Below are 27,785 nucleotides of genomic sequence, written 5' to 3'. Positions count from 1 at the left end.
TATTTTGCGTCATTCTTAATATAAAAATATTTATATTTATTGAAATATTTTTATTCATTATAAAGTTATAATACTTGAAATGATTAGATTTAATGGCGCACTTTCAAATTTTATAAAATGCTTCTGACGTTCGCGGAGGCGTAAGTTTTTCCGTGCTATTAATTTCACTTTATTTATCCACTTAACTTTGTTTAGCCAAGCCAATGATCCCATAACATTGTATAAAAAGTGTATAAGTTTAAACTCTATACAAAGATGATTCACATCGGGTCGCAGAAGCTGTTAATTTGGTATCGTAATTAGGATGTGGGGAGCGGCTGACAGCGCGACGAGAGCTTTAACGTGTTCCGTTCCGATAAAAAGTTTTTGTAATTTTTTTTTGTTGTAAAAATATTTTTTTTTGTAAAAACAAACTTTTTTTTTAAATCAGGTAAAAAACACACAAAAATACTATACAAACACGTAGCACCGTAGCACTTTGTAGCGTCGCTACGAAACGGCATAATACAAACTCACCTCTATGTAATAATTCCTGATTTTCATAATATCAGCGCAAAACACTAATTTCGTTACGAAAACGTCCATTAAAACTGCAAATAGTCACTAAATCACTAACCTAAGTCTTAGTTTCAATAAAATTGTTGGAGCGGCGTTCCAAATTCGAACGCACCTTTTTTTTAATTCGCGCGCGTGACGTTGACTCGTCAAAAGCGCGCGTCCAACTAACCGGCACAGATAACCAACATCTCGCCTCCTTATCTCTTCATTACCATACAGTGTGATTCTACGCACAGTTCCCATATCCTCTATCCCACTCATTTGCATCCCAAGAAAGCGTATGCAAATATGCATCTGAGAATAGTCGATATTTAAAATCGGCTATCAATTCGTGAAACAGGTTACGTAAATGCGATGCGCCATTGTGTTCCGAATTTAAAGGATTCGATTGAAGAGCGTTGGTTTAAAAATGGGGATAAACGTCTTTTCCTCACAATGCAAAATCAACCTCATGCTTTCAGTTATAAGGTGCATAACAGAAGTTAAAGTTAGGGAGAGCTTAGGCGTTTTAAAGTTTTAACTTTTGGTTTTCTTTAAGATAGGATTAGGGTTGCAGGGCAGATGTCAACGGCGTATTGATTTGAGTTCAGAAATAGATTTTTTAAGATCTGTTTAGAAACATGTGCATGCATTAATGTCGCAGTTTGTTATTGTTGCGTTTGTGCTGCAAAGTATGTATGATAAATTATGCTTTGTAAGATTCATAAAGGATTCTAAAGATTATTATTAAATACGAAGGTATTAAAGTATTATGGGATATTCATAAGTTAGTACGAAATTCATACGGTAGGTAGCGTAAGTTTTTGGTAGAATTTGGTAGCAGAATTCCTTAAATATTCGAAAGTGGAATATTTAATTACGATACAGTCCGATCAATCAACCCTTGCCGTGAGAATGCCCTCAAGAAATAAGGAAACTAATTATTATTCGCATATTAAGTACCGAACCGGTACGAAATAATGTTAATAATTATTAAAAAAACATATTTATAACGTCACCATTACCATATGCAGATTCGGGAATAAATCATAGAACAATTGAAGGGTTCGAAGTTCGAATATCGGATCGCGCAAACTGGTTTATTTTAAATGCGTTCCATTTTTTCTTTTTAATTTATTGGGCTATTTAGGGGTGCGTTCCGATGGATTGATGGTATTTTTGCATAAATTAGGTGACTGGTCGGTGAGAACAGGGTCGGATGTCAGATTTATGTTTCATGGGTGATTGGGTCTTAATGTGCTTTCTATTGCGTCTTGGGACATATTGTGGCAGCTGTACTGGTAGATGTCAGTATGGAAATTAGAAAGTGTAGACAGGACTTTACCCGGCGGTGGGATAGAAAATGTAACTTATCATTTATCTTTAAAGGAGAGTCGATCTTTTACTAGCTTTTTTTGGACAAATACTAACTTTATTTATTCGTTCAGGTTCGTCTGAAATAAAATTCATTCCTATGAAAATATGACGTATAAAATGACGTTGATATACTTTATTTATTGCCAAGTTATAGTATTATAGCCTAGATGAACCCAGAGTTTCACTTCTTGATGAAGGATTTTTTTTTCTTTTATGACATGTATTCTATACCTATTCCTATTTTCTTTCCTCGCGATGGTGCAAAATCTTAACTAATCTACGTTTCCAAATCATAATTTCACATATAAACTTATAATTACCCACAAACCGGACGCTGGTTAATTGATTACACATCTACAATTACCAGGTCCCTATCACCGAAAACGCGATACTTGGACCGTGGAAAATATCGCTCGAAAATAATGGATACGGTAGATAAAACACCGAATTCACCGGACTAACTTTGAAGCGATTTGGTCACCATGTCTTAGAAAATATAAAGAAAATTGAACCTTAAATGATAGGGAATAAAGTGCATTTTTGATCGCAGCGCGAGTTAGTCCAGGCGATATAGTTTCGACCGCTAGATTTCAAATCTGATAATGAGTTGTTATAAAAATGCTTTATTCGTAATTTATTTATATTAATTAAATACGCGGCTAAGTGTACCGTGACGGGTTCAACGGACGGTCCCGTTTTGATAGAATGCAGCTGAAGGCAATTAAAATTTGGGATTATTGTTAAAACTTGAGTTTTGGTGGAGCGAGTGAGGTGATACAATCTTGGCTGCCATTTCTGATGTTATCTCATAGCATTACGTGGATTAGTCAATCAATTTAGAAAACTACATAGGCCATTAATTTAAAAAAATGGTATTATATAGGTACTTTTATTCGTTTTTTCTGTTCTTTAATGTCACTCAATTTATCAATATATATACTTTTAAATTATTTACAGTGAGTCTGTCTTCACAAAGTATTCGTTTTAAATTGATTTAGTAAAGTATGTGTCGTAAAATATTGATTGTCTCATCTATTAATTATAAGTGATCGTACCTATCAAGTGACATTTTAAAATTATTTGAATGAGTACCTACTCATATAATGTTATTAAATTATTTCATGTTTATCCATAGTACCAAAAAATATGAAATTATACTTTTCTCGCCTTTCACTAAATACACATAATTAAAATTCATTAACTACCTAAACGTGTGATTTCCAAATTCAAAATTATTAATCCAATTCGTATCAGCTTTAATACGATTAACTTTCAACTTTGAAACGTTAACAGTAAAGTCCAAATCAGCTTAAATCCGAGCCCGCATTAACAATTACATTATATTCCAAAGATATGTATTCATTGTCCAAATTTTTTAAAAGTCAACGATTCGGTTATCGTGTGAACGAAATACTTAAATATCGAAACGGCGTATGTGCCATTACATTTATAGGAAGATAAGCTTTTTATAAAGTTACTTAGTATGTTCCCCTTAGCATTTAAATGTCGTATCTGCCCTTTTCTTCTAATGGACATACGATGTTTTTATAATAAGCTTAATGTTTATACCGCTTCATGATAATTGTGCTTTTGATTACCGAATTATAATAAAACAACGTCCGTATGAGTTTTTATTAATTACTGATTGCGTTATTTTTGACGCTTTTATAGGATTCACGAAGCTGTATAAGTACTGATTTTTAAATCAGATAACTACGTAGGTATATGTATTGTATTTTCATTCTGTGGAACGGTAACTTATAATTTTAACTTAGAAATATTGAATTTGTATCAATGTGTTAATAATAGAAAAAAAAAACTTAATGTATAAACGTCAAACTTAGTGTAATGAGGCATTCATCATGTGACAATCTGTAAATTAAGGAAGAGCGGTGTTGCCCAATACGGGCAAATTTTGCTTACCGGGTCGCACTATCCCCTACTTTATAAACACCTGTATATTTTACGAAAATAAATATTTTTAACTAAATTTTTTAATTTAATTTTAATTCTCTACCAGTCGACCTCAGGGCAAAGCAGAAAAGATTGTAGGCGGTGCATATAAAACAAAAAAAAAACGTATTTTTTTAGTCATATATTTTATTGCATATGGTCATTACGGTTTAGCTTATTTACGAAGATAATAAACTAGACAAAGTTTTTTTAGTACTTACTGTTATTTTTATCGACACATTAAACAAATGTCATATATGACTTTTAACAATAATATTCATACTTTAATCATTTAATTAAAACTTCCTGTAGAGGTGTTAATTCGTATTAATTGTTTATTTCGCGACGGAAATCGCTAACTAACGTTTCCTGTATAATAGTCATTGATATGACTGTTACGCGACTATCTAGATCGGGACAGCGTATTTTTGTCCAAATTACTTTGATGTTTTATCAACCGCGAAGGACATGTGTGAGTAACGCGCTTCGAATATATGATGAGCGTATGTTCACGATTTTAAAGCATTTTTTTCTAATTAGTTTCTAAATGTGCATTGCTTCGATATTAAGTAGACATACAAACTTTAAGTTTAAACTAAGTTTATTTATTTATTTAAACTTTATTGTACGAATAAAGAAAAATATACAAATGGTGAACTTAATGCCAAAAGGTATTCTCTACCAGTCAACCATTGCATCAAACAGAGAAATTTGTGTATGTTGGTGCAGGAGAAATTAATAAAAAATAATAAGGGAAATTTTAAACGTGATATTGAAACGCTTATTGAGATTAGTAATCTAGTAGAATTATTAAATAAAGTTGGATAGAGTGCATAACTGCATAAAAATGGTAGTCATTTACTAATTTATGTCCTAAATCAAAGAATTATAATTTTATACTTATTATAATTTTAGAATATGTTAGGTTGTAAGTGATTCCTTTTCTATCAAAATCAATAAAATAGTATTTGAATTTAATTCAAAGATATATTCTAGATATAGAAAACTTATTTACATTACGAAAATAAATTTATATATCACTCCTCATAATCATATCATAAAGCTCGTCGGAAATCACATTAAATACCGTATTTTGGTGTTAACGTAAAAACAAAAAGGCATTAAAATTATTTCTACGTCATTTACAATCGAAAAGTGCCCTAATCGCCTTTAAAAGCTTAAAAGCGATGCACCCCGTCTCAATCCACATTTAAATTGCGAACGAAACCTCATTACTACGAAATATAACCTCTATACAGCTTCTATATAACCTATATGGAGCCCATAAATAAGCTAAAGGCGCACATATTTCAAAACAAGAAAAAAATAACACATAAAATTTCTTGCGCGGGGTCTCTAATATTAGTGCGTGTTTCCGTTAACGGTTAAATGTGGAACGTCTTGGTTCGACGATAACAGATACGATACTTTTTGACGGACGAATTTGTGTAGAATTTAGAAATTACTTCAATTCCGTGTATTTTTATGCGTGAAATATTAATAATGAAGTATGTCTACCTTACTTCTAATGTTTTTTTGTTATAATTTATAATATAATTACTTATTTTCATTACTGTTTTATTTTTGCGATTATGCAACGTATATTTTAAAGTTTTTTAAAGAAACTACAAAGTTACTTAAAGAGTTTTAACGGGCTTATCCTATACCCTCCTAAAAATGGCCTAGCCATAAAACAGTAAAATCTAAAATTTGCCGCTAATATTTCAACCTATAGTGCAGGGAATACAGTTGAATTTATTTTGATTGAAAATTGAACGAAACAAAACAGATGCAACTCTGTTCCAATTGAATATGATTTAAATTTCATCGAACTGTATATGTCCTATAGGTCAGGACTTTGAGCCTTACGAGGATACTTACTATCTATACGATATATTTTATTACCAAATATAAAATAATTTACCCATATACCTTCATACGCACCTCAACAACAATACTGTAAAGTCGGACGGCTAAAGAATGGAATGCGCTCCCGCCCTCTGTATTCCCTGATAAATATGACCTCGGTCTCTTTAAAGCAAGAGTGAATAGGCTACTACTGAACCGGTGAGCTCCATCTTAGGCCCTGTCTTCACTTTCCATCAGGTGTGACTAGAGCCAATCGCCGATCAGTATTTAATATAAAAAAAAAGGTCGCTTTATTCAGAATTTTTTCTATCAACTTTTCCACCCTCTTTTACCGTACCGGACTACAGTGCGAACGCGCCAAAATGCGTCGCATAGATTTTCGCATTACTTTACTATGCAAATGCCGGTATCGTAAGAGCGATTCGAATTATTTTTTACGACGCCTCCGAGTATTGAGACCCCAGAATAACTCCCCGGATATATTGACTTCGTAAATTTTGAATGAAGTTCCAAATTTGAAAATTTGAAATTGGAACGTCTTGCGGGTTGATGGATTTTACTTTTTTATTTTTTATCATCTGTAGTAGACGAAGGAGTTTAAGATGTCCTACTTTTGAAAAGTAAGTATTCTTTTTTTACGCCTATGAAGCCGATGGTTCTATCCCGGTAAGGGCATTTATTTGTGTGGGGTGTTTTCTATGTATTTAAGTATTTATATATGTGTATCGTTGAGCTTACTGAGGGGCGATTTTTGTAATAATGTCCTACACTACTTACTTAATTTCAATTATACGAAGTTAGCCATTTTATTTAATTTTATTAAGTTAAAATTATGCTTTTAAATCATTACGCAAGTTTTAAGGCAGAACAATTTTTATTCAATTTATAACATTTTTATTAAAGTATGATACTAAATAAATGTTTTGTCGAACGACAACAATATAAACAAGTTACAGTAGCAATCGAATTGCAAAAAAGTTGGCCCTTAAGTGCTTATCATTAAATATTAAAAAATATAGCAACATCCACTAAATTATCCCCCTAACGTATTTAATCCCCAAAAACATTTAGAAAATGTACGGAAAAATCTGATTAGCCCAGATGATATATCGCCTCGAATGCCGCCTTAATTTGAATATCAGACGCGTTATTGAAAAGGAAACTTTCTGAACGCTCCTTAATGGTTATTGCCTCCCTGTCTTTAAAAAAATAGCTCAGGTGTCTGTGGAACGATATTTTGAAATTAGATTCTAATTTTGAATTACATGCATTGTTTCGTTATGTACACAAGAACAATAATTAGTTTGTTACCGTTTAAGTTTTAAAATGAGTACTCGGTTCAAAAACTACGTCAAAATAATCATAATACTTACCTATGATAAAAATATACTCGAGAGTAATAGTGTTGTAAAAGTTGAATGTGGCTTCGATTACTTACATATTATTTAAATTTAAAAATCGAATGCTCATTTGTTTGCAACGTTCTTAATTCGAACATCGAATATCGGAACGGAAGCGGAAACGGTGCTGATTCTAATTTCAAACGAAATATCGCAACGTTTCTATTGATAAAATTCGTGTCGACATTGTATTGACAGGAAATTAGCGATAGTGTATAATAGGACACTGTAATCATACAGAAAGTATATAACAGAAGATAATGACATGTTTAGGTTAAACTGACGTTTAGTGGCCTAGTGCACAAAGTAGTATTTTAGTCATAGCTGATGGACAATGAAGATTTATTCCCAGTAGTAGTGTCTAATTAGAAATTTTTCACGTGGAGTTCCATTTAGTAGAACACTAGTAAATAATTGTAACTAAAAAGTTAATTTTCCTCATAATTTTCCAACGTGTGAGAGAATAAAACCTTTAAAAATATATTACAGGACATTATTACACAAATTGACTAAGTCACACAGTAAGCTCAATAAGGTTTGTGTTGAGGGTACTTAGACAACGATATATATAATATATAAATACCTAAATACATAGAAAACACCCATGACTCAGGAACAAATGTCCATGCTCATCACACGAATAAATGGCCTTACCAGGATTTGAACCCGGGACCATCAGCTTCGTAGGCAGGGTCACTACCCACTAGGCCAAACCGTCGTCAAAAGAGTTAAAAAAATGGCTAACAATTGCTTAACAATAATTTTCATTTCACCACGGGATAGTTCCAATAGTACGTCTATTGAGTTTTATTAGTGAGATTATAAAAGATATACACAAACAGTGGAGATGGAATTTAAACGATTTTAATTTAGTGATTCTACAACTCATTTAATATAATATTAACTATATAGGTATAATTCTAAACGAGGCGCGAGGAAACTATATATGCACACAAAAAATTAATAACTACTTACAAAAGTTATTTCTGTGAGCATAGGAACTCGAATGATTCAATGTTCTTTACGACTAACTCCAAAATGAAAATGCTTTTCCCTCCATCCACACACGTTCAAATACTCTCTCATTTTCTAATATCGCCACGATCGCAAAAAAACCCAACAAACACGAAAGCAATCGCAATTTGATCTTCTTTTATTAGCGCCCCAATACGAGCGACATTATATAATCATGCTTTATGAGTTCCAGAATACGCCCCCATCGGCGACACGTTAAAAAGTTAAATTGTGCGTACTTATTGGCGGTGTGTTACCGGTTTTTTATTATTATTAGCTTATTATAGGTTTTTTCATGAGAGATTTTAATTAATGTCGCTTATTTTATTGGGAAATTTGTTGGAATTTGAAGTCTATATGATTGCGAATTCTAATCGTCAATTTTTGGTTTCGAACAACCATTAGTATTTCCTGGTTGTTATAGTGTTTGGTCATTATTAAGTACTGTAGGTTTTTCGATATTCACAATATAAGGCCAATGAACTATTGCGTTTTGTCGTACAAACATACAAACATAGGTATCTTCTTACTATACGACTTGAAGTAAGTACGTTTAGAGATATAATTCTTATTCACGACATTCCCTTTTTAATTAAAACTGTACGATAAATTGATCACGATCATACACAGCAACTGATAAAATATCACAAATGATCATAATAAACCCCAAGACGCATTCAAATTAAGAACGCATAAAAAGTACGACTAGTGCTGTGACATCGTTCGAACGCATTCATAATCAATCGATTATACGAAGACACAGGGAGGTCCGACGGAAGGATTACACGACATATTACCATACGTAATTTGTGAGCACATCTGCCGTGGGCGAGTATTGTTCAAATATTTATTGTGAGTTTATGAGAATTATGAGTAATACGGAAGTTGGAGATCGTGTTTATAGATATTATTGTCGTTCAGATGAAGGGGAACCTCCATTCTTGTTGATAAAGATGCTCATTTCGAATTTTGTCGAAACGCTCGAAGTAATTTGAACTTTCTTGATGCTCACTTCTTCTACTGTAGGTATATATTTGTTCCTTTTTTTTTTAATGGAGATCGGGTCTATGGAAGTTGTGTGCGAGCAACAAATCAATATGTTCGATTCGAAAATCAAAAATTCAAAACGTCCTGAGACAAAGCGTTGGCTAATGAGCCAATAACTCGTGACACAATGGAGCGTGGGCGTTCCGAATTCGAAATTATCTCGAAAGAATATTAATGCAACACTTATTCAAATACGAACCATATTCGTGTCGGTTAATTTGAATGGTGACAATTCGAAAATCGAATGCGTTGATTTTTAACGGACTTGACTGGAGTTTAGATTACTTCAATAGTAGAGATGATGGAGGCATTGCATCGGTCTCATACCAACAACTTTTCTTATTTGCTTTGGACATTAAACAATTTTTTTCTTATCTTCTTCGTGTCTTATCGTAAAATTACTCATTAAAAATCAAAATGTAAAACTAATCTTTGCTCGAAATGATTAGTTAATATAACATCGTATTCAAATGAACTTTTTTAACGAATCGTATTAATTCAATATATTGTCCTTACTTCCTGCTGTCAGCGCTAATGAATGACATGTGTTTGAATTATTGTGTTATTATTATCCGTATGTATGTATGTTTGTAGGGGTTGAGGTTCGACGATTTGAAGGAGTAATGATTTTTAATTAAAAATATGTTTTGTACTATTTAAATTGGTAACAAAAAGTAAGTAGAATAGAGGTCTCTATGTGCATCCTATGTGCTTAAATGTACCGTACAGATTTGGACTGCACCAGTGTCACTGCTGCAGTATTGTAGCATGATACTGCTGCTGTAAATTATTCTAAATAGATTTTGATATTTTCAAATCAAAATCAAATTAAAGAAAAATCGGTGTCGCTGCCCGCATTTTTAACGTTTGTGCTTTAAAATTGCATAGGTGCGTCATGCGTGTTATTATATGTATCTATACAATATCCATTCCATTGATGGTCTGAGATCATAGCCAAGTTAGTTAAAAAATATATCAACAGCGCCTCTATTGTAAAGTAGACACCTTACTGCATGTAATAAAAAAATATTTGTTGAAATTTGAACTTTAATAGCTGCCAATAGAGTTTAATATCCGCCATATATGGCTTCGTATGCGGTAAGGGGTTAAATCTAAGACTTCCGTATTACATTCACTAAAAGTTGTAATAAGTTTGATTTAGATAATTAGCATTTACGAAAGTTTATCTTTCGAAAGAATGGTTATTAATTTATTATATTCAAAAAATTTATATGACATTTACTAAATAGTTGCCGCATTATTCTAATAAGAGTGTTCATCTTTTCAAATTTACAACGTAGAATATAATAATACGATTTTTTCAATAAGTTGAAAGAAAAAGTATATCAACGCGTCATTTAGCCCACGACTTCCGCTGACTAATAACATTCGAATCTCGAATTCGAGATTCGAGTTCCGAAGATCGAAACGTCCGCCATGATTGATCCGAGCGATACATCACTTAACGCGGTTTTCTATGAAAAATGATAATCGACTTAAAAACTCATTAGGTGAGACAAAGGAACCGACTTCGGTCACGGTTTTTGTCGATTTGGACCCGATATTTGGAGTAATTTGGAAAAAAGTCGAATTTGTTATGATTTGCTTTGGATATTGTTATGATGCAATTTGATCATTAGGGTGAGTGTATAATTAGGACAGTTTCTTACGTCGATTCTCCTCTAGATAGAATATAGGGACTTACATAACTTATTAATAAATTTACAAACAATTATATATAATTTTTATAGTTTGTAGTACTTATTCTATTTAATTTGTATAGCTTGTAGTTGCGCTCTCTCGGAAGGGTTTCCACGGAAGACCAGCGTCGGGGTCCCTAAAGGTTCCTTGACATGAAGCTGAGTGGAGACCATTTCAGTGACGCTTTATAATGATATTATGACAGTGCTATTAGTTAAGTTTAAATTTAGCGTTTTTGAATAAAGCTTCTTCTATTCTATTCTATTCTATATTATTTGGATATACTATTAGAAGTATTAGGTTTATTTTTAGAAAATAATTTAATTTGTTTTTTTATTTCATGTAGAAACACTACTGTATAAATTATAAATATATATTATAATATTTTTATTATTATATTATTATTGGCTAGGGGGCGCCGTAAGCCTTCAGTAAGAGATGTATATACTTGGAAAAATTCGACCAATGCTGCCGTGACCCCGGTGGCCGAGTGGCTCAGGCACCTGCCGCGATAGCAGAGGACGCTGGTTCGATTCCAGCCTGGGGCACTGGAGGCCTTGGTCACTTTTTCTTAGTATATGACCTTTATTTCAGTTTATTTAGATATGTTTTTGAACTGACTCTGTTCTTAAATTAAATAAAAGCTATTCGCAAAAATATTGGGGAAGGAATTTGTTTAACGGTAAACTAGCAGACTAATCGCCTGATGATAAGCGATTACCGACGCCCATGGACAACTGCAATACCAGAAGGGTTCGCTCTTTTCTTTAAAGTTTGAAAGCGATGCAGGAAGGTTTATAATATATATAAAAATAAATAAATCAAGTGTTCATCCATCCCCGCATCAAACATGCCAGATGTCAGATACCTGGGCGTAGGTAACCGTTCCCTCGCAACTGTCAAACGTGACACTTGTTCCAATTCCCCTTCGAAAAGGTCCAAAACCAAAATAAACTGTTAAAAGCCGCCCGTCACTCCATATTCAAACGAGTGAATGAAGTATTGTTTTAACGTATAATGAACGTTCCTTTTTCAAAAATCGTTAATCGCTCTTTCACTTCATTCGTCCCGCTTTTTTTTAATTCGATTGTAGTTCCAACTGGAATTGAATGCAATTCGATTTTTGAATCCTATATTGTTTTTTCTGACGGTAATTCAATACGAATTAACGGATTTCGTAAACGTGTCGGACGTCAAGTCTTTGTGCATATTTTAAAATTAGAACGCTTTATTTTTTCGCATTGTTGCCTATGCAATAGTGATGTGACAGGATGATGAATGAGTCGAATTATTTTAATTAATAAAATAAAATAGGAATTACCTCGAAAAGACACAGCATCTTCAATTCTCGTTAACGTACCTGAAAGAAAAAGGCAGAATTAAAGCGAGATGAAAAATCATACGTCGCAAATATTCTATCGAATCTTTTCTAGAGTCTCGAAGAAAATGGCAATGAAAAGCTTATTTTTCCACATAAGACGGGGCGTGTCCCGCCCGGGCACGCCTCGCTACGAGCAGCCTTCACTCTAAAGAATAGAGACCTTTTTCCAATAACATTTATCGGTTTTCGATCGGTTCCAAACGCCTCACTATCTTACAAGTCGCCGAACGCCTTCTTAATATACTAGAAATCACCAAAAACAGTCTTAAAATAGGTTACTAAAGTCTACATTTGCTTGCGATACCACGCCGTAAAACATATTGATGTGGTATCGGTTTTCCATTAGAGCGCCCAAGCGATTTTCGACTCTGTTATCTATACCTAAGGTTTAGTTTCACATGTGTGCGCCGTAAGGAATGTATTGACGTGTTATCGGAGATGGTTTCGTCCCGTTCTTTCCCAGGTTTTTCCCGTATGCGCGTCCCGCTCACCGGCGCAGCCCGCGCTGAGATGTACAAGGCGATTCTTTGTTCGAAATGTCTGCGCATTTCTTATCAAGTTGATGATATCTTATAAAATGTCTTTCGTGTCGTGTAACATGTGTAATAAATTGCAGATTTTCTTTGTTTTGTAAGTTTTATTGCATTGCTACGCGAGCATGCAAAATTGCAAGACAAAGAAGTAGGTAAGTCTATTTCAATTGTAGAAATATTTCTCGTGAAAGGTCGAAGACACGAATCCAATGTTCCAAATTTGAAATTCGTATGCCAAATTTTATTAATGTAACAATTTTAAATTTCGATCGTCAAAACCGATTCCTAAACAGGTGCGTAGATAGAGCGACGTAAGTCTAAAAATACGGTTTTCGATGTCTGTAAGTTATGATTTTTATTATGTTTTCTTATTCACTGGAATATTTGTGTTGCGTTAGCGTGTTATTCCTGTGCAGTTAGAAATAACTTCTCAAAACATAAATATGATACATGTGGCGTCTCAATCGTGAGTTTTGTTTGATTTTTGTATGGAGATTTATTTATGTTATGATTATATGGATATATCTCGACGGTAATTAGTTATTCGGTATTAACAGTTTGTTTGTGAATAAAATCTGGTGTTGTATTATATTTACGTTAGAACACGTTGACTGTAACTCCAAAAAGGGTCAGACATCTTCCGACTTTCAACTTTAGTGAGTCGTATAATAGTCGTATAGGTAATAAAGAAAGAAAACATTTTATGTCGCTTTATAACGACCTATGTATATCATTACTTTTGGTACAAACAGTTAAAGATTTTGGATTAGGTCTTTTTGTATCCAGCCAATCATAAGATCGAGAGTAGCAATGTTTGAAATAATACAGATGTTTTTCATTTTAGACGATTGTTTCTCCCATCTATATTAAATTTCTATCGGTCAATAGCAGTTATATTTGAACTAGCCTACATTATTGCAGAATAATTCACAGTGATTCTCTCAGCCCACCGCTGGGCAAAGGCCAACCCGATTATATCACGCAGCACAGCTTCAATCATCTTTATTGCCAATAGTCTGTTCAGCCATAACATTAATAAGCCATATCCGTTAACCTTTCATACAGTCCACACGTGTTAACTAAAGTACACGTGAATATCAACCTTATTGTAAATAGAGTAAGGGTTATATTAGTGACGGTGTTTGTGATGTTTTGGTAGTTCGGTTCTAGTTGGATCGATGAATGAAATCAATAGCTGCTTTGGAATTTATCTGAAGGATTATTAGGATTTTGTATTGGCGTTTGAATTAGGTTAATAATATAGGGCTAGTTTGGTTTTTTGGTCCTTCTTCATGTTTCCTTTTCTTAAAACTAAAAAAAATGTCCTTTGATGAGTATGAAGTAAGGTATTCGTATACCTTGTCTGTATACATTTCTACAAAATAAAACGGTAACCGATTTCAATAACGTTAATCAAACAACACATATGTATGTATCAAATGCGATAAGATTCTCGAAAATAGGTACTTCTTTTAAAGTTGATGAAAGTGAATGAAAATTATCATAGTTTATCTTTTACCCATCGACAATTATGCCTCACCCTCCTGTAACCCTTCAAAGACAAAAAGGCCAAACCAATAGCCCAAGTGGTCAAACTAACCAACGGTTAACATAAACTGCGAACTATTGACCCTCGTTAGCGATAGAGCGTGCAGTAATCCGGGATTATCCCGATAAAACACCTCTTGACCGGCACTTGTGGATTAAGGAGTTTGAGACGAGCTTAAACTCGCGATTTGGACACCAAAGATAGTACCTAAAGAAAATTTAATCAATAGCACCTTGTATGTAAAACATTTGAATTCTGGGTCGTTTGTTACTCGTCACAGGATACAAAACCTGCACGTCTTTCATAATAAATATCAATGTGACAAGATCTAAAGTAGCTCAAAAACGAATTTAGGTGACATCAAAAAAATTCCGATGCACTGATGTGTCAAACCAAAACAATGGCTTAACCTGTTCATGCCGTGTGACGCTAAATAATCTCTTATGTAGATGAAGATTGTTGAAAGCTTTTAACGTAAATATGTACGTACGTAAATATTTTAATTAAAATTACAACAAATAACATCGAATAACACAGTAATAGCGGACAAAACCAGTCCGAACCGCTTTCAACCAGTGATCCCTTGTCTATCAGTCTATTAGACAAGATTTAATAAAGTATTTCACAACTTAGCTTTGTTTATTTTCCGTTGTGTTGCCTGTCTGTGAAGTTTCTTCCTTGTCTTTGCTTGAGTTGTTTAAAAATTTCGTGTCCAGACGCAAAAATAACAATCGGGAAGTAAAAACTTTCTGTATTGGGTGTTTTTATTGTTGAAAACTTGAAAGTTTATTATAACGTGTTTTGTTCTTTAAAATCTTCTGCATGCATTCAAATTACGTAAACTTGTTTTACTACAGTTTCACAATATAATTAAATTAATTGTTGTTTTTCTACATAAAAAACTTTTTTATAAACTTAACTGGTACCATTCCCCAAAATCTATGATCACAATACGAACATTTATGGCCGTGAGGGGAAAGAGAGATTCCCTGCAAGTGTTTCTCTTAGCTCATCTAAGCTTAAGTCTATAAAAAACCGCAACACATTTTCTTAAAAAAACAAAGTTTTTTCGTGAACTGGAGTAAATAATAAAATTGCACAAAATCCGTCTAACGTTATCCAAATAGGAACACAAATGGGGTAAAATATATTCAAACCCTCGAGGGTCAGGCCGGTCATCCCCCGATACTATGAAGTATTTATTGAGCTGCGGTCAACCCAAAGTATTTTATTGTTTAGTTACACCCTTTTGATATGCGCCCTTTGTTTCTTGGGTTGTTTTATTGGTGTCGGACTTATGTTGGTTTGTTTGTATTAATAATTAATTAGAAATTTTAACGTTGTTTGATTCTCTAAGAACAAATTAAATTACTCTCTATGAAATATTTAAATTTCTATTATTTCAACTAGACACATTACTATTTAAACTATAAACCGAAATAAATATCATATACGTAGAAAAAAATTACCAAGGCCTGGTGTCCAGAGATGGAATCGAACCTGCGTCCTCTATTTACGCGACAGATGCCTCACCGCTCACCGCTCAGTGATTTTAGTTTGTAATTGTTTGATTAATGGTTGTAAAATGGTTAGGCAAAAGGAGGGATATTAGTTGCCAAATAAAAACTACGTGTTTCTAAATGCATCTTTACTCTTTTGGTCAAAGAAAAAATATATAACCGCCCTACCGACCCTACTCGTAGTGTTGTGTTCCTGCCCGTGAGTAAGGTTGCCAGAGCTCAATGGGGGGGGGGGGGGGGGTTAGGATCAGCAACGCGCATGTAACTCCTCTGAAGTTGCAGGCGTAGGTACATAGGCTACGGAGACTGCTTACCATCAGGCGGGTCGTATGCTTGTTTGCCACCGACGTAGTATAAAAAAAAAACAATATACAAATAGTGTATTGTCGGTAAGGACTTAAGCATAAAACGGCACGTAGCCTTATTGTCAAAAGTATTGAAACAAAACACATTTTTTTAACACTTGATTACCACTAAAGTTAATTGATACAGATTAAAGGTTAAATCGAAATAAACCAGTGATCAACCAGCATTTAATTGGTAGAGAGAGGAGAGTTCGATTCCCAATTAAGACAATTAATAAACTTCACTGTATTTCGCTGCCTTGGTATATCTAGTTTAGCAATTTTTATAATAGCATAATATACATGTACATATATGTAAACTATATACATATTACATAAGTTAAAAACATACTTAACAAATAACAATTTCGTATTTTGGCCCTGATCTATTTTTTAAGCGAAAAACAACTCTTTGGCACACTTCACACTACATATCGGAAGATTTTCTCCATTATCCAAAAAGTCGTAACCGCCATCAATTTTGAGCTGAAACCCGCCATTTCGATTCAGCAATTTTACTATTTTCATAATACTTCGATATCGAATAACCCACTAATGGGCCGAACGGCAGGTGCCGGGAATCAAACCCACGACAGTTACGAATCGCATCTGCTTCTATTTCTGTCTTACAAAAAGATGTAAAATCATACTAGTTTCATAGACTTACTACTTTTTTCTTCCAAATAACGGTATTTCTGGGATTACCAGTAATTGCTTTAAAATTAATCTGTTTTTTTTTTAGTGGTTAGTTATAGATTATATCTAAATGTATTTATTTGTGAAATAACACGTTTAAAAAACTAATATAACTTATGAAGTCTTGTCATGTGTTTTTATTATGCACCAGCCGTATAAAAATTGCGTGTCGAGTTCCTAGGCAATAATTAAAATAGCTAAACATTTTTACAAATCTTCACCCTATAGCTAATAAGTAGACGTTTTAATATATAGATAAAGTAAACTTGTAGCTTAACAATTTTTTGCGCGCGAAAACAAGCAAAACACACTTACGTCACTTTACCACATAGCGATAACCGTTAACCGATTAGCCGTTTAACCATAGATTAAGCTCACGCCCATCGATGGCATCTGACAATAGGCCTGCGGTTTCGGCCGTCGTTGCGGGTTCGAATCCCGGTGCGGTTTGGGTAACGGTTTGATCGTTTGGTTTGATGTGTTTGCTGTTAAGATACAGTTTGGTTTTGGGATGTGTCTTAATTTGTACGTATTAAACCATTGTTTTAGGGACCAATTATAGATTACAGTGTTACGTCTAGTAAATTTGGTAAGCTTCGAAGATAAAATAAAAGTAGGTACTTAACATATCATTGTTCAAATAAAAATCTGATGAAAAACACATTTTTTGAAAACAGTGATCTTAGAGACTGGCATAAAATATGAAAATAAAACTATTTTGGTAAAACATGCGCTTCCATTGTTCTAAAAATTGGCATAAATCGCAAAAAATCAGAAACAAAACACATTCGCCAACAATACCGCAATAAAATAACAAACGAAATAAAATTCGAATTTCGAACCAACGGCGTGAGGGTTCGAAATAGACGTATCGCCGGCATCCGTTTTCCGAACGCATCCAATTGAGTTCTAATAACCAACGTAAATTGAGCTGTATATACGTTGCAATTAGGTGAAATGTGAGAGTACACTTATGCTGGCGTTGTGAATGTTTTCTTGGCTATGCAAGTGTTTAGAATGCCAACGGAAGCGCTGATCGGGAAAATAGGCGGAAGTCTCACTCCGGAAAAAAAGAAATTCGAAATTCGAACACCATAGACAAATTTGCATTGTACTGCATCGGTTTTTGTTATGGTAATGAATGTTTAAGAAAACGCTATGGTTATCCGATTTGGGAGATTGGCTATTGTCGATACTTTTGACATTTTGAAGAGGGTTGCCTTTTTTGAGTTTTTTTATTGTGAAATATCATTAGCATAAATACTCTTACTGTTGCCTCCTAATCTGTTCTATTTTATTCATTATTCTGTAACTCTTTAAGAAAAAATATTAGGGAGGACATTTTTTTTTGAATGCCTATCATATAATAATTACTTTAAAAGTTTAGACCGATGTAATCGATTTGTAATTATTTGTTTTTTCTTATTTTATTTTAAACAAAGCCAAGAAATAGGTATGTTTGTGTGTGACCCAATCGTCAATAGACAAACATTCCTAATAGCATTTAAAAGTTTCGCAATGTTTTTTTAATAAACATGTCCAAACCTCAAACGCATTCGAATCGCGAATCGGATTCCGAATTCGAAAAATCGCAGCCGTTAATTAGACAGGTGATTCGCTAATTCCATCTCGGAATCCGGCCAGTGTGGGAACGTCACGTACGATTATCGGTATTCGGGCAAAAACCGAATGCCTTGTGAACCACAGATTATAAAACGACTACTAAGTATAACTAGGGTTGGCAAGAGGGTATATGGTTATTATGGTTTCTGTTAGTATTGGCGCTTTTTAAAGTTATATTGTTTTATGAATATTTTAATAGCATTAAGCGAGTGCTTTGTGAAGCTCTGATTATAGAACAACTATTAAGTGTAAGGGTTGGCAGAAGAGTTCTGCTAGTATTTTTGGTTTATACTGATTTTGGCAAAAACTGATGAATGTCTCGAAAACCGCTGATTGTAGTGGTAAAACGTAGTGTAGGTAGGGTTGGCAAGAGGGTATATGGTTATTATGGTTTCTGTCAGTATGGGAACCTTTTACAGTGTTTGTTTTATAATTTTTTGGCAAAAATTGAATGCTATGTGAAGCACTGATTGTATAACGACTACTTACTAACTAGGGTAGTAGGGTTGGCCCAAGGGTAGCTTAAAATATGGTTTCTGCTAGTTAGTAGTTTTGGTCTAGGTATGTTAATTTTGGCAAAAACTGGTGAATTAACAAGGTAAACTACAGTAGAAAGTAGAACCTCGATTATTAGAACTTATTGGGACCGAGACTAGTTCGGAGAATTAGAAGTCCGGATAGTAGAAATGTGGGTTTTTGGGGACGCGATCAAACAAATACAATACCTTTTTATGTTCTTTTACTTTATACTTATGTGTTGCAATAAAATCCATTATACTGCAATACATTTCAGCTATTAAAATTGCAGTCAGATAATGTCTAATTTGAAGACAGTGGAGGCAAAATATAAATATTTAGCACAAATGCTTGATATCTAATTAAAAAAAAAAACATTATATCTAATTATCGATTTCTATGGAAGATGTCGATGGTAAATAAATATTGTTACGTGTTACAACCCTGTGTTAAATTGACCGCGTCTGATGTGATTGACAGTTGACTTTAAGCCTTCGGAGCTCAATTTCAAGCAAAACAATAAGGTCCTATCAATGTTAGCTGATACAATGCGTATACGTCGTTCTGGATCTTATTAAGTCGGCGAGTTGCTCCCGCGCAAGGTTATCTATTTAATAGCGGAGGTTTTACGCGAAAAGAAAAAGGTCGTAAGTGGCAAGACTGCCGTATGGCTACTAGAGTATTTTTAATAGCGAACGTTTGCATAGGTTATAATTAGCCCTTAATTGATTGACTTAAGGTTAATTGATATATTTAAGGATAAAATTATAAGTAGGTTTTACAAACTGCGGACTTATATTTTGTAAGGTAATTCCATAATTAGAAAGGCAATATCAGTATGCTTTTTGTGGATTAAAAGATTTTATATCTATCATAATGTATAACCTACATAGAAAATTCTTAGAAAAAGATGCATCTAAGGAGCATACCGCTTCACCTCAACCCGTTCCCTCAGTGTTTACGTACTTTTTTGTATACATTTATTCCGCAATGCAAGTACTTTCACTTAACATACCTCTACACAATCTTATAATATAATGATTCCTTTATTTATTCTTCGTAAAGCCAAGGTCCCGAAACCAGTTTTAACGCCCTTAAGTTTTTACCGCTGCCGTAGTACGCGTAGTATCATCGTTAACTGATATTTATTAGACCTTATTGCAACGAGATAAAGTCCACAATGGATCAGTGAAGAGCGTGGTTGGTACAATTTTATTTAGTACATTGTCGACAACTGGTTTCGGTATAGTTTTTGCACATCACTAATTGTCTTATTTAGTTAAGGGCAAGCGATTAAATGTATTAATAAGTTGTGTCTGTTTAATAGGGTAATGGAAAAAGTCGATATTTCCATATGTTGATATTAGGTTTTTTTATTTTATTTGCAAGTTATATGTGCAGATGGTATATATGTATCTTTTCATTTTATAGACAACGTTCCGACAACAAAATAATTGAGGCTGTCTCTGACGATATAAGGAGTGCGGTGTTTAAGCGCTGGATTTCTGTTCACATGGATCAGAACAAAAAATGACTGCACTTTCCATGTGCAATTTGAATTTTATACTTAATTTTAATTTAATTTTAACATGAGTGGCACCCCTTAACAGTGTCAATTTAGTTTAGTAATAATAACTTTGTATACACTATGGTTACTAACAGCCTGAAACAAAAGCCTTTTATTTATTTAATTTATTTAAATTTATAGACCTTTAACAAATTAAACTAAATCGGAAAAAGTATCTCGACTTTATCCCAACACCTAACCAATCATAAATTAATGACTTGATCTCGACTCAATCGAATTCAAAATCGAGTTTAGCAGCTTCTAAATTACCCAACGAGTGAAACATCGGTCGGGATTATTGGTATATTACTAAATATTATTATTTTATCTCTGCACGTATAACCAAAGATTGGAAAAACGCAACTTTTGAATGAGTAACCTATATATTATAGTACATTACGATACAAGTGCGAAAAATAGGAAATTCGAAACGAGTGGCGATAAATTAAAACACGACCGAAGGGAGTGTTTTAAATCGACACGAGTTGCGAATTAACTATTCGCACATGTATCGTACAACGTTTTACAGTACATATGGCCCTTTAAATGTTCGACACAGTAACGTAATATGCTACTTCTCGCACTAGTGCTATAAAGTAGCCCCATATGTACTGTAAAGAATATTAAGATCCAATTATCAGTAGTTACAAAAATAGCAAACCGATTCAACTCGGATCAAAAATCGGTTGTGATTGGACTCGTTTAGCCCGCGTTCGATCCCCGCTTCCGGCGGGTCAGGGCCGCGAGCGCAGCAATTGCAACGTTAGTGCACTTATTGATGCAAATATACAGATATATGGGTTACTGTGTTTCAAATATATATAGTCCGTCTTTTCATAGAAATTTAACATTGCAAATGCCATGCAGTGTTAGCTTGGTTCGACTGTACCTAAATCAGTATACTATCAATTTTAATTCAGAGTTAAAAAGAGTTACCTAACGTTTGTGTTTGAAATTAATAGTTTTAGTACCTATAGACTTTTACTAGACTAATGTTTGGTTAATTAATGACGACCGGTTTGGCCTAGTGGGTAGTGACCCTACCTACGAAGCCGACGGTCCCGGGTTCAAATCCTGGTAAGGGCATTTATTCATGTGATGAGCATGGATATTTGTTCCTGAGTCATGGGTGTTTTCTATGTATTTAAGTATTTATAAATATTTTATATATTATATATATCGTTGTCTAAGTACTCTCAACACAAGACTTATTGAGCTTACTGTGGGATTTAGGCAATTTGTTGTAATAATGTCCTATAATATTTATTTATATAAAAAAAAATGTTACTTACGTTTATCAGAATTGTAATTTTCTCGTCAATACTTTCACGAAAAAGTGCCTTCAATTTCAAAGTAATGTTTATTTAAACTATCATTGTATTCTTTAAATTTAAAATCACTGTTCATTAATTAATTCGCAATAAGAAAGACAAAGTTCTTAGTTTTTTAGGATTATTCCTCTACAGTTTTCTATGATTTTACTTTATAACAAAACAAAACTAAAATACCTACGCGAATTATAATATAATTGAACCGTCATATATTTAATTCATCCATACAATAGTATCGTAGCGACACTAGCAGCATCCAAGTGCTAAGATAATTATAATGTCAACAAATTTCTCGAATTACAATCATTAGCGTAAATGAATAAAATTACATAAATACCGAACGAACTAATTGTAATTACGAAGCACAGCTTGATTCTTTAATGAAAAAAAGCTAATTTAACAAAAAACTGCAACATCATTCGTAACCGGAACGTCACTATAAACAGTCGGCGCAACCGATTAATCGTAATTGTACCGATTGATCGGAAAATCGTAACAAGAATTAGCGCGGCGCGATCAAAGGCGCAGCGTAATTTTGACAATTAAAAAGCTGCGCATCGCGCGCATTGTCGCTCTGTCCTTGGCTGGAATTTCAAATACAGAACGCTCTTTAACCGGTTTGATTTTCGAACGTTTAACTTTTTTATGTAGCGTTTAATTTTTAATTTCTCTTTCCAGCCAGTATTTAGATTAAAGTTGTCGTTGGGTCGTAAAATTAGATCTGTAAGTCGTAATATCGAAACTTTAATGTTTGAATTTTAGTGTATGTGCCAAGTGGCTTACCGCGTTAAACTAAAATAGCGTAACTCCATCATCTTTAATGGCCGTTACGTCATTTAACAAACAAAACTAGCATAAGTCACTCGTTTATAGCTCGTTAAATTTTAGGAGCACATCGGCGACTCTATTTTGTTAAATCGATCTTAAAGAACTCGATATATTTTTATGGTTCCTAATTAAACCTTATGGAAAAACCATTATATATCTCGTAAAACAGACAAAAATAGACCTTTCGGCTAAAATGATAAGTACCATAAAATTTAACAGTTTTGACTAAGTACCTTGTTATTACCTAATACGATACAATTTATTATCCGACTGAATAAGAAAAGAAAGTAATGTATTTATTTTATAAGCAATAGATATTGTCAACTAAGATTCTACTTAAACGGTCGCACGAATATTGTCCATAAAAAAGCTTAATTATTTTAATATGCTGTGAACCATCAAAATATACTTTGTAGTAAGTGACAAAATTTAACCGTTTGTTTCAAAGTAAATTATAGCCAAGTTTAAAAGGAAACCCGGCGCTTCAGAATTTTCAGTGGAGCTGAATTGAACAAAAAAAATAGGTTGCGTAACTTTGCTACTGTTTTTTCAGAATGCTGTCGTAAGTAGGGCTGCCATCTCGAATTTCGCCAAACCCGGACAATGATTAAAAAAACCCGGACATTTGACGTAAATCGCATTTTTTCCCCGGACGTGTCCAAAACAAAATGTTTTAAAAACAAGACCTTTAATTTTACATGTAGTTTTAATGTGCTTCCTTACATGAAAAGTGTCCGGGTTTTCCCCGGACACTTCTTGACACCCCCCCCCCCCCAGACGGCCCCCGGACGGCCTCCAAACTAGGACAAATCCGGGAAAACCCGGACGGATGGCAGCCCTAGTCGTAAGTAACATTACACCAAGTTACACTTACGCCATTCTGGTATTGTAGTCGTTCCGATATTGTAAGATTTGTAAGTGTTGAAAAGGAGTTTTACTTATATTATTGGCTGTAGCGTTTTAATTTCGTATTTTATGACTTATAATTTTACAATTGTTTCTGTTTGATCTTTTTGCAAATTTTTACTAACCAACCCAAACCGAATCAACAATACAATACAATACAAATACTCTTTATTGCACACCTCAATACAGAAACAGTACAAATAATACAACACAAAGAAGAGGTAAACAACAGGCGGTCTTATCGCTAAAAAACGATCTCTTCCAGACAACCTTTAGGTACCGGAATTAAAAAATATGTTATATTATCAACCCAGCAGGAGCTGCAAGAAAATTAAATCAAAGCTGTAATAATTGACAAACCAACCATGTAACGTCTCTTACGTCTGTTAGATATGTACAATTAATGAACACATCTGCCCATGCAGGTTCTTTTTGCGTAATACAAAATCTATATACACCGTGTTTTTTTTTGATTTGCGTTAATTTCAAGGGTGCATTCCTGAGCTTAAATTAAGTAACTTTCTCAAAGACACCGGTATTCTAATTAACTCCATTTCGGAGATAATCAATATTTTATTTTTATCTTATAAAGCACTTACGAGTGTGTACACTTACCTTAGGGCCCGTTCACATATTGATTAGTGTTTAGTACGGGTTAATACATTTGCTACTAAACGTAAGTACTATCTCGGACGATCGATGTTCGAAATGACATTGACATGTCACAGTTTTCAATTGTTTGATTGAGATAAATGTAATGCCCGTGCAACAACAACGCTATATGCAATATTTAATTACTTTTTATAACAAAAAAATGTAAAAAAATTTTTTTTTTTTTGGTAAATTAACTACGTCATGTAGTTTCCTTAAACGTACTTACCAATACCCCGAAGTTAACGAAATTCAATAAAAACACGGTGTATATCACTTACAATCTTTTGTTCAAGAATAAGTTATTAAAAATGTCTTAAAATAATACGAGATATAAGTAGTTGTGGACTTTTTGGAAATATAATGTTAAAAATCAATAAAAAGAGCTTTTAGTCCCAAACTTTTAAAAAATCTTGACTCTAGCCAGTCTTAATTTTGCCTTAAGATGAGTAGTAGAGAACTGTTTGGAGATCTCTATTATACTGGTTTTTTGTGACGTGAGCTGGTTATACGAAGAATACGAGCCAAGGTTGCCAATTCGAATCTACATTTTAATGTTAAAATAATGTCAATTTGCTATCGTTCCTGCGCTAATACATGTAACGAAAAAGGAGGCATTTTGCGCGCGGATGATAACAACATGATCAAGATAACAAAATATTAGTTCGAATTGCCCTCCTGTTGATCCAATTGTTCGCCTATTACCAGATAATGCCGATCAATCTGTTTCGATTGGATAATCGATCGTTGGTCAATTGAACTCGATTTAGTTACGAGTCGACTGCGCTTAATGTATGAATGTCGAGTCATATTCATACGAAAATGTAAGTTGAATTGATGTAAGGGTTTTAAAGCAAACGTTTAGTTTAAATTAAAGCAATCAGTCAAACTACATCACTGACACGTACTCATCACGTAATGGCTATCTATATTTTTTAACTTTTTTGCAAATGCAGTATAAACATTTTGTATCTAAATTGATATTTTGTGTCTTAGAATAAGATGTTTGAACAAAAAATGGTATAAGCACTGAAAAGTAATTGGTACAGACTCCAGGTTTGACGTAAGGGACACTTATATTTCATTTTGATGTACTTACTTATCATTTTAATCTGATATTTATCAAAGTAACTATAAGTTTATAATAGTATATGTTGGTAATATTATTAGTAAGTATTCTGTTCAAAATGTGACAGCAAAACCTCAGACATCCATGACTTTTTCATCAAAACTTCTCCAAGACTGAAGAAAACATAATTCCAAATTTAAAACACGTTCGTTTTCCAATTGACTGACCCAGTTCATGCTAATTATCCTTTTTACGCGGTAAGAATCAATAAGGCAAATAAAAATAGCAAATCGCAGGGGAGATGTCTCACTTAAAGACGGGACACGGGACGTGATCGGTTTGCGAAAAAATACTTCTAAAGCACCTCTTTACAGGTGGGGTGGATTGTAAACACGCTCCAACTTTTTTGTTCCCGTGATTTCTTCTCTGTGGTTTGAATTTAGAACGTTTGAGTGGGCTCGGCATTCGATTTTGATTTGAAAATGGAACGCTCTTTATTTTTGGTGAAGTTTCAAAAGTTGAAATTTGATTTTTAATTTCGATAGTGATGTGACTTGAAATTAGGCTTGTGAAAATGGTAGTGTTGTTAAAAGTCGAGTTGAATTTTTGCTGTCGCAATTGCGTTTAATTTGAATGATATTTATCAAGACGCACGTTATAATGTTCAAGTAATTAATTTCAAAACGGGAGTCTGGGCTCAAAACGCCGACTTTAATGGCAGTATTAAAATACCTTAATTTTTCCATTTTTTCGCGTGACTTGAGCAAAACTGACCGTTTTTGGAATTTTGGCATTAAGAATCCGTGTTTTCAAGTTTTGGAGTGAAATTTTGAAAGTGATAAGCGCACACTTTTGCGAAATGTCAAATTCTTTGAGGAGATTAAATGTTTTTCCGAATATGGCTGTTAAAAATATTGGTTTAAAACATGCGTCCATACCAGAAACAAAGTAGATTGGTAAACTTTTTTTATGACAGTATTAAAACAAAATGGCGGAGGAACTGCGACACATGTTATCGATTCTTTAAATGTCACCTGTTTTTATTGCTTCTAGTTAATGTACGAGCTATGCTAAAAGATAAATTTAATTAAATTGATTGCTTTATTGAGACCACCGGGATCGAATTCGTGTAAGTACTTTAATCGGAGAAACATTAAAACACAACAATGTAACACGTTAAGTAGCAAAAACATCCATTACGCTCATATGTTGTAAAAGGGATTTTAATAAGAAAAAAAATGTGTTAATAATTCTAATAGTTCTATAGCTAATAAGCACGAGCAAGTTGCACAGCCATTTCCAAATTAATATAAAATTATGTTGACATTTTTCAAGTCCTTTAAAGTCAGTTATAGTTTATTTAGTACTTGAAGATTTGGCTCCAGTTTAAAACATGATCATGTTTGCCACTAAGACAGATGACAATTCGACTGAATTAACATCTCGCGCTAATCGCGTTACATAAGAATCGGTTCAAATACTTCTTTCACAATGATAATTCAGATAATATTAAGCATTGCAAATTATCTTAGTGTTATGCAAGTAATTGCCGCCATTTTATTGTCTATGCTAATTTGAATGTCAAATTAAAAGTTAATGAAGAATGTTTTAATTGTTCATAGCTTTATTGCTTTATTACTCTCTAATACGTAAGTGCATCCTTTCTAATTTATTTGAATACAGAATGATTTAGGAAACTCGAAAAATTATAATAAAAAAAAAACAAATATGTGAAAGTCACATCACTATAGATAATTATTCGGAAAAACGTTCCAGATTTAAATAAGTTAACGTCAACGTATTGAATGATGCCATTTTTAAATATTATATCACTGGCCAACACGAAAAATAAAAGATTCCAAATTCGAAATTGAATTCAGTTTTTGCCAGTTATCGGATGATCAAAGTAAGACACGTTACTTTATTGCAGGGGAGGTTGGGGTGCTCGATATATTGACAAGTTTTGACACCCGTCGGTGGTAATAAATTTTACAATGCTCCTCGCTCTCCCCCGATACAGGATGTGCTAAGTTGGCGAGTAAAAGCTTCTTGTAAAGGGTTGATTCAATTAATTTCGATTTAGAAATTTGGAAGTTCGAGTAGATAGGTAAGGAATGTCTATGCTTCAAAGTGTCTGATTCACTGTGAGATACCTACATTTTTTTGATAATTTTATAATAAATAAAGAGGTTGATTTGTATATCTTTTTGTATTGTTTATTACTATTTTTATAACTATTTCATAGGCATTTTAGTACTTACCTATCTGTATACTCAATATAAAATATAAAAATACCTACGTAGGTAATGTAAACTCATTCAGCCAATTAACAAATAAATAATAAATGTATTTAATGTAAAATGCCTTTTTTTT

General features: G+C 33.5%; 1 protein-coding gene and 1 long non-coding RNA gene across 6 annotated transcripts in view; one reads left to right on the top strand and one right to left on the bottom strand.

The window, feature by feature from the left end:
• Window positions 1-27,785, top strand: part of LOC133528862 (uncharacterized) — a 455,073-nt gene that overhangs the window by 76,731 nt on the left and 350,557 nt on the right. The window lies entirely within an intron of this gene.
• The window catches only part of LOC133528835 (homeobox protein cut), a 200,226-nt gene that overhangs the window by 124,537 nt on the left and 47,904 nt on the right, over window positions 1-27,785 (bottom strand). The window contains exon 2 of one of the 5 annotated variants that reach the window (XM_061866322.1): window positions 12,220-12,258. The exons of 3 other annotated variants lie outside the window; for them this stretch is intronic. In XM_061866322.1, coding sequence (XP_061722306.1) covers window positions 12,220-12,237 — 18 coding nt within the window. In that variant the 5' untranslated portion in view covers window positions 12,238-12,258. Of the gene's footprint in view, window positions 1-516; window positions 887-12,219; window positions 12,259-27,785 lie in introns of those variants that run through there. One more of the 5 variants, XM_061866319.1, reaches the window with a different exon arrangement.

This window comes from Cydia pomonella, chromosome 20, assembly GCF_033807575.1.
Source record: "Cydia pomonella isolate Wapato2018A chromosome 20, ilCydPomo1, whole genome shotgun sequence".
In the NCBI taxonomy this organism is placed as follows: Eukaryota; Metazoa; Arthropoda; class Insecta; order Lepidoptera; family Tortricidae; genus Cydia; species Cydia pomonella.
The sequence above is the reverse complement of the archived record's forward strand: the minus strand, read 5'-3'. Positions and strand labels throughout refer to the sequence as shown.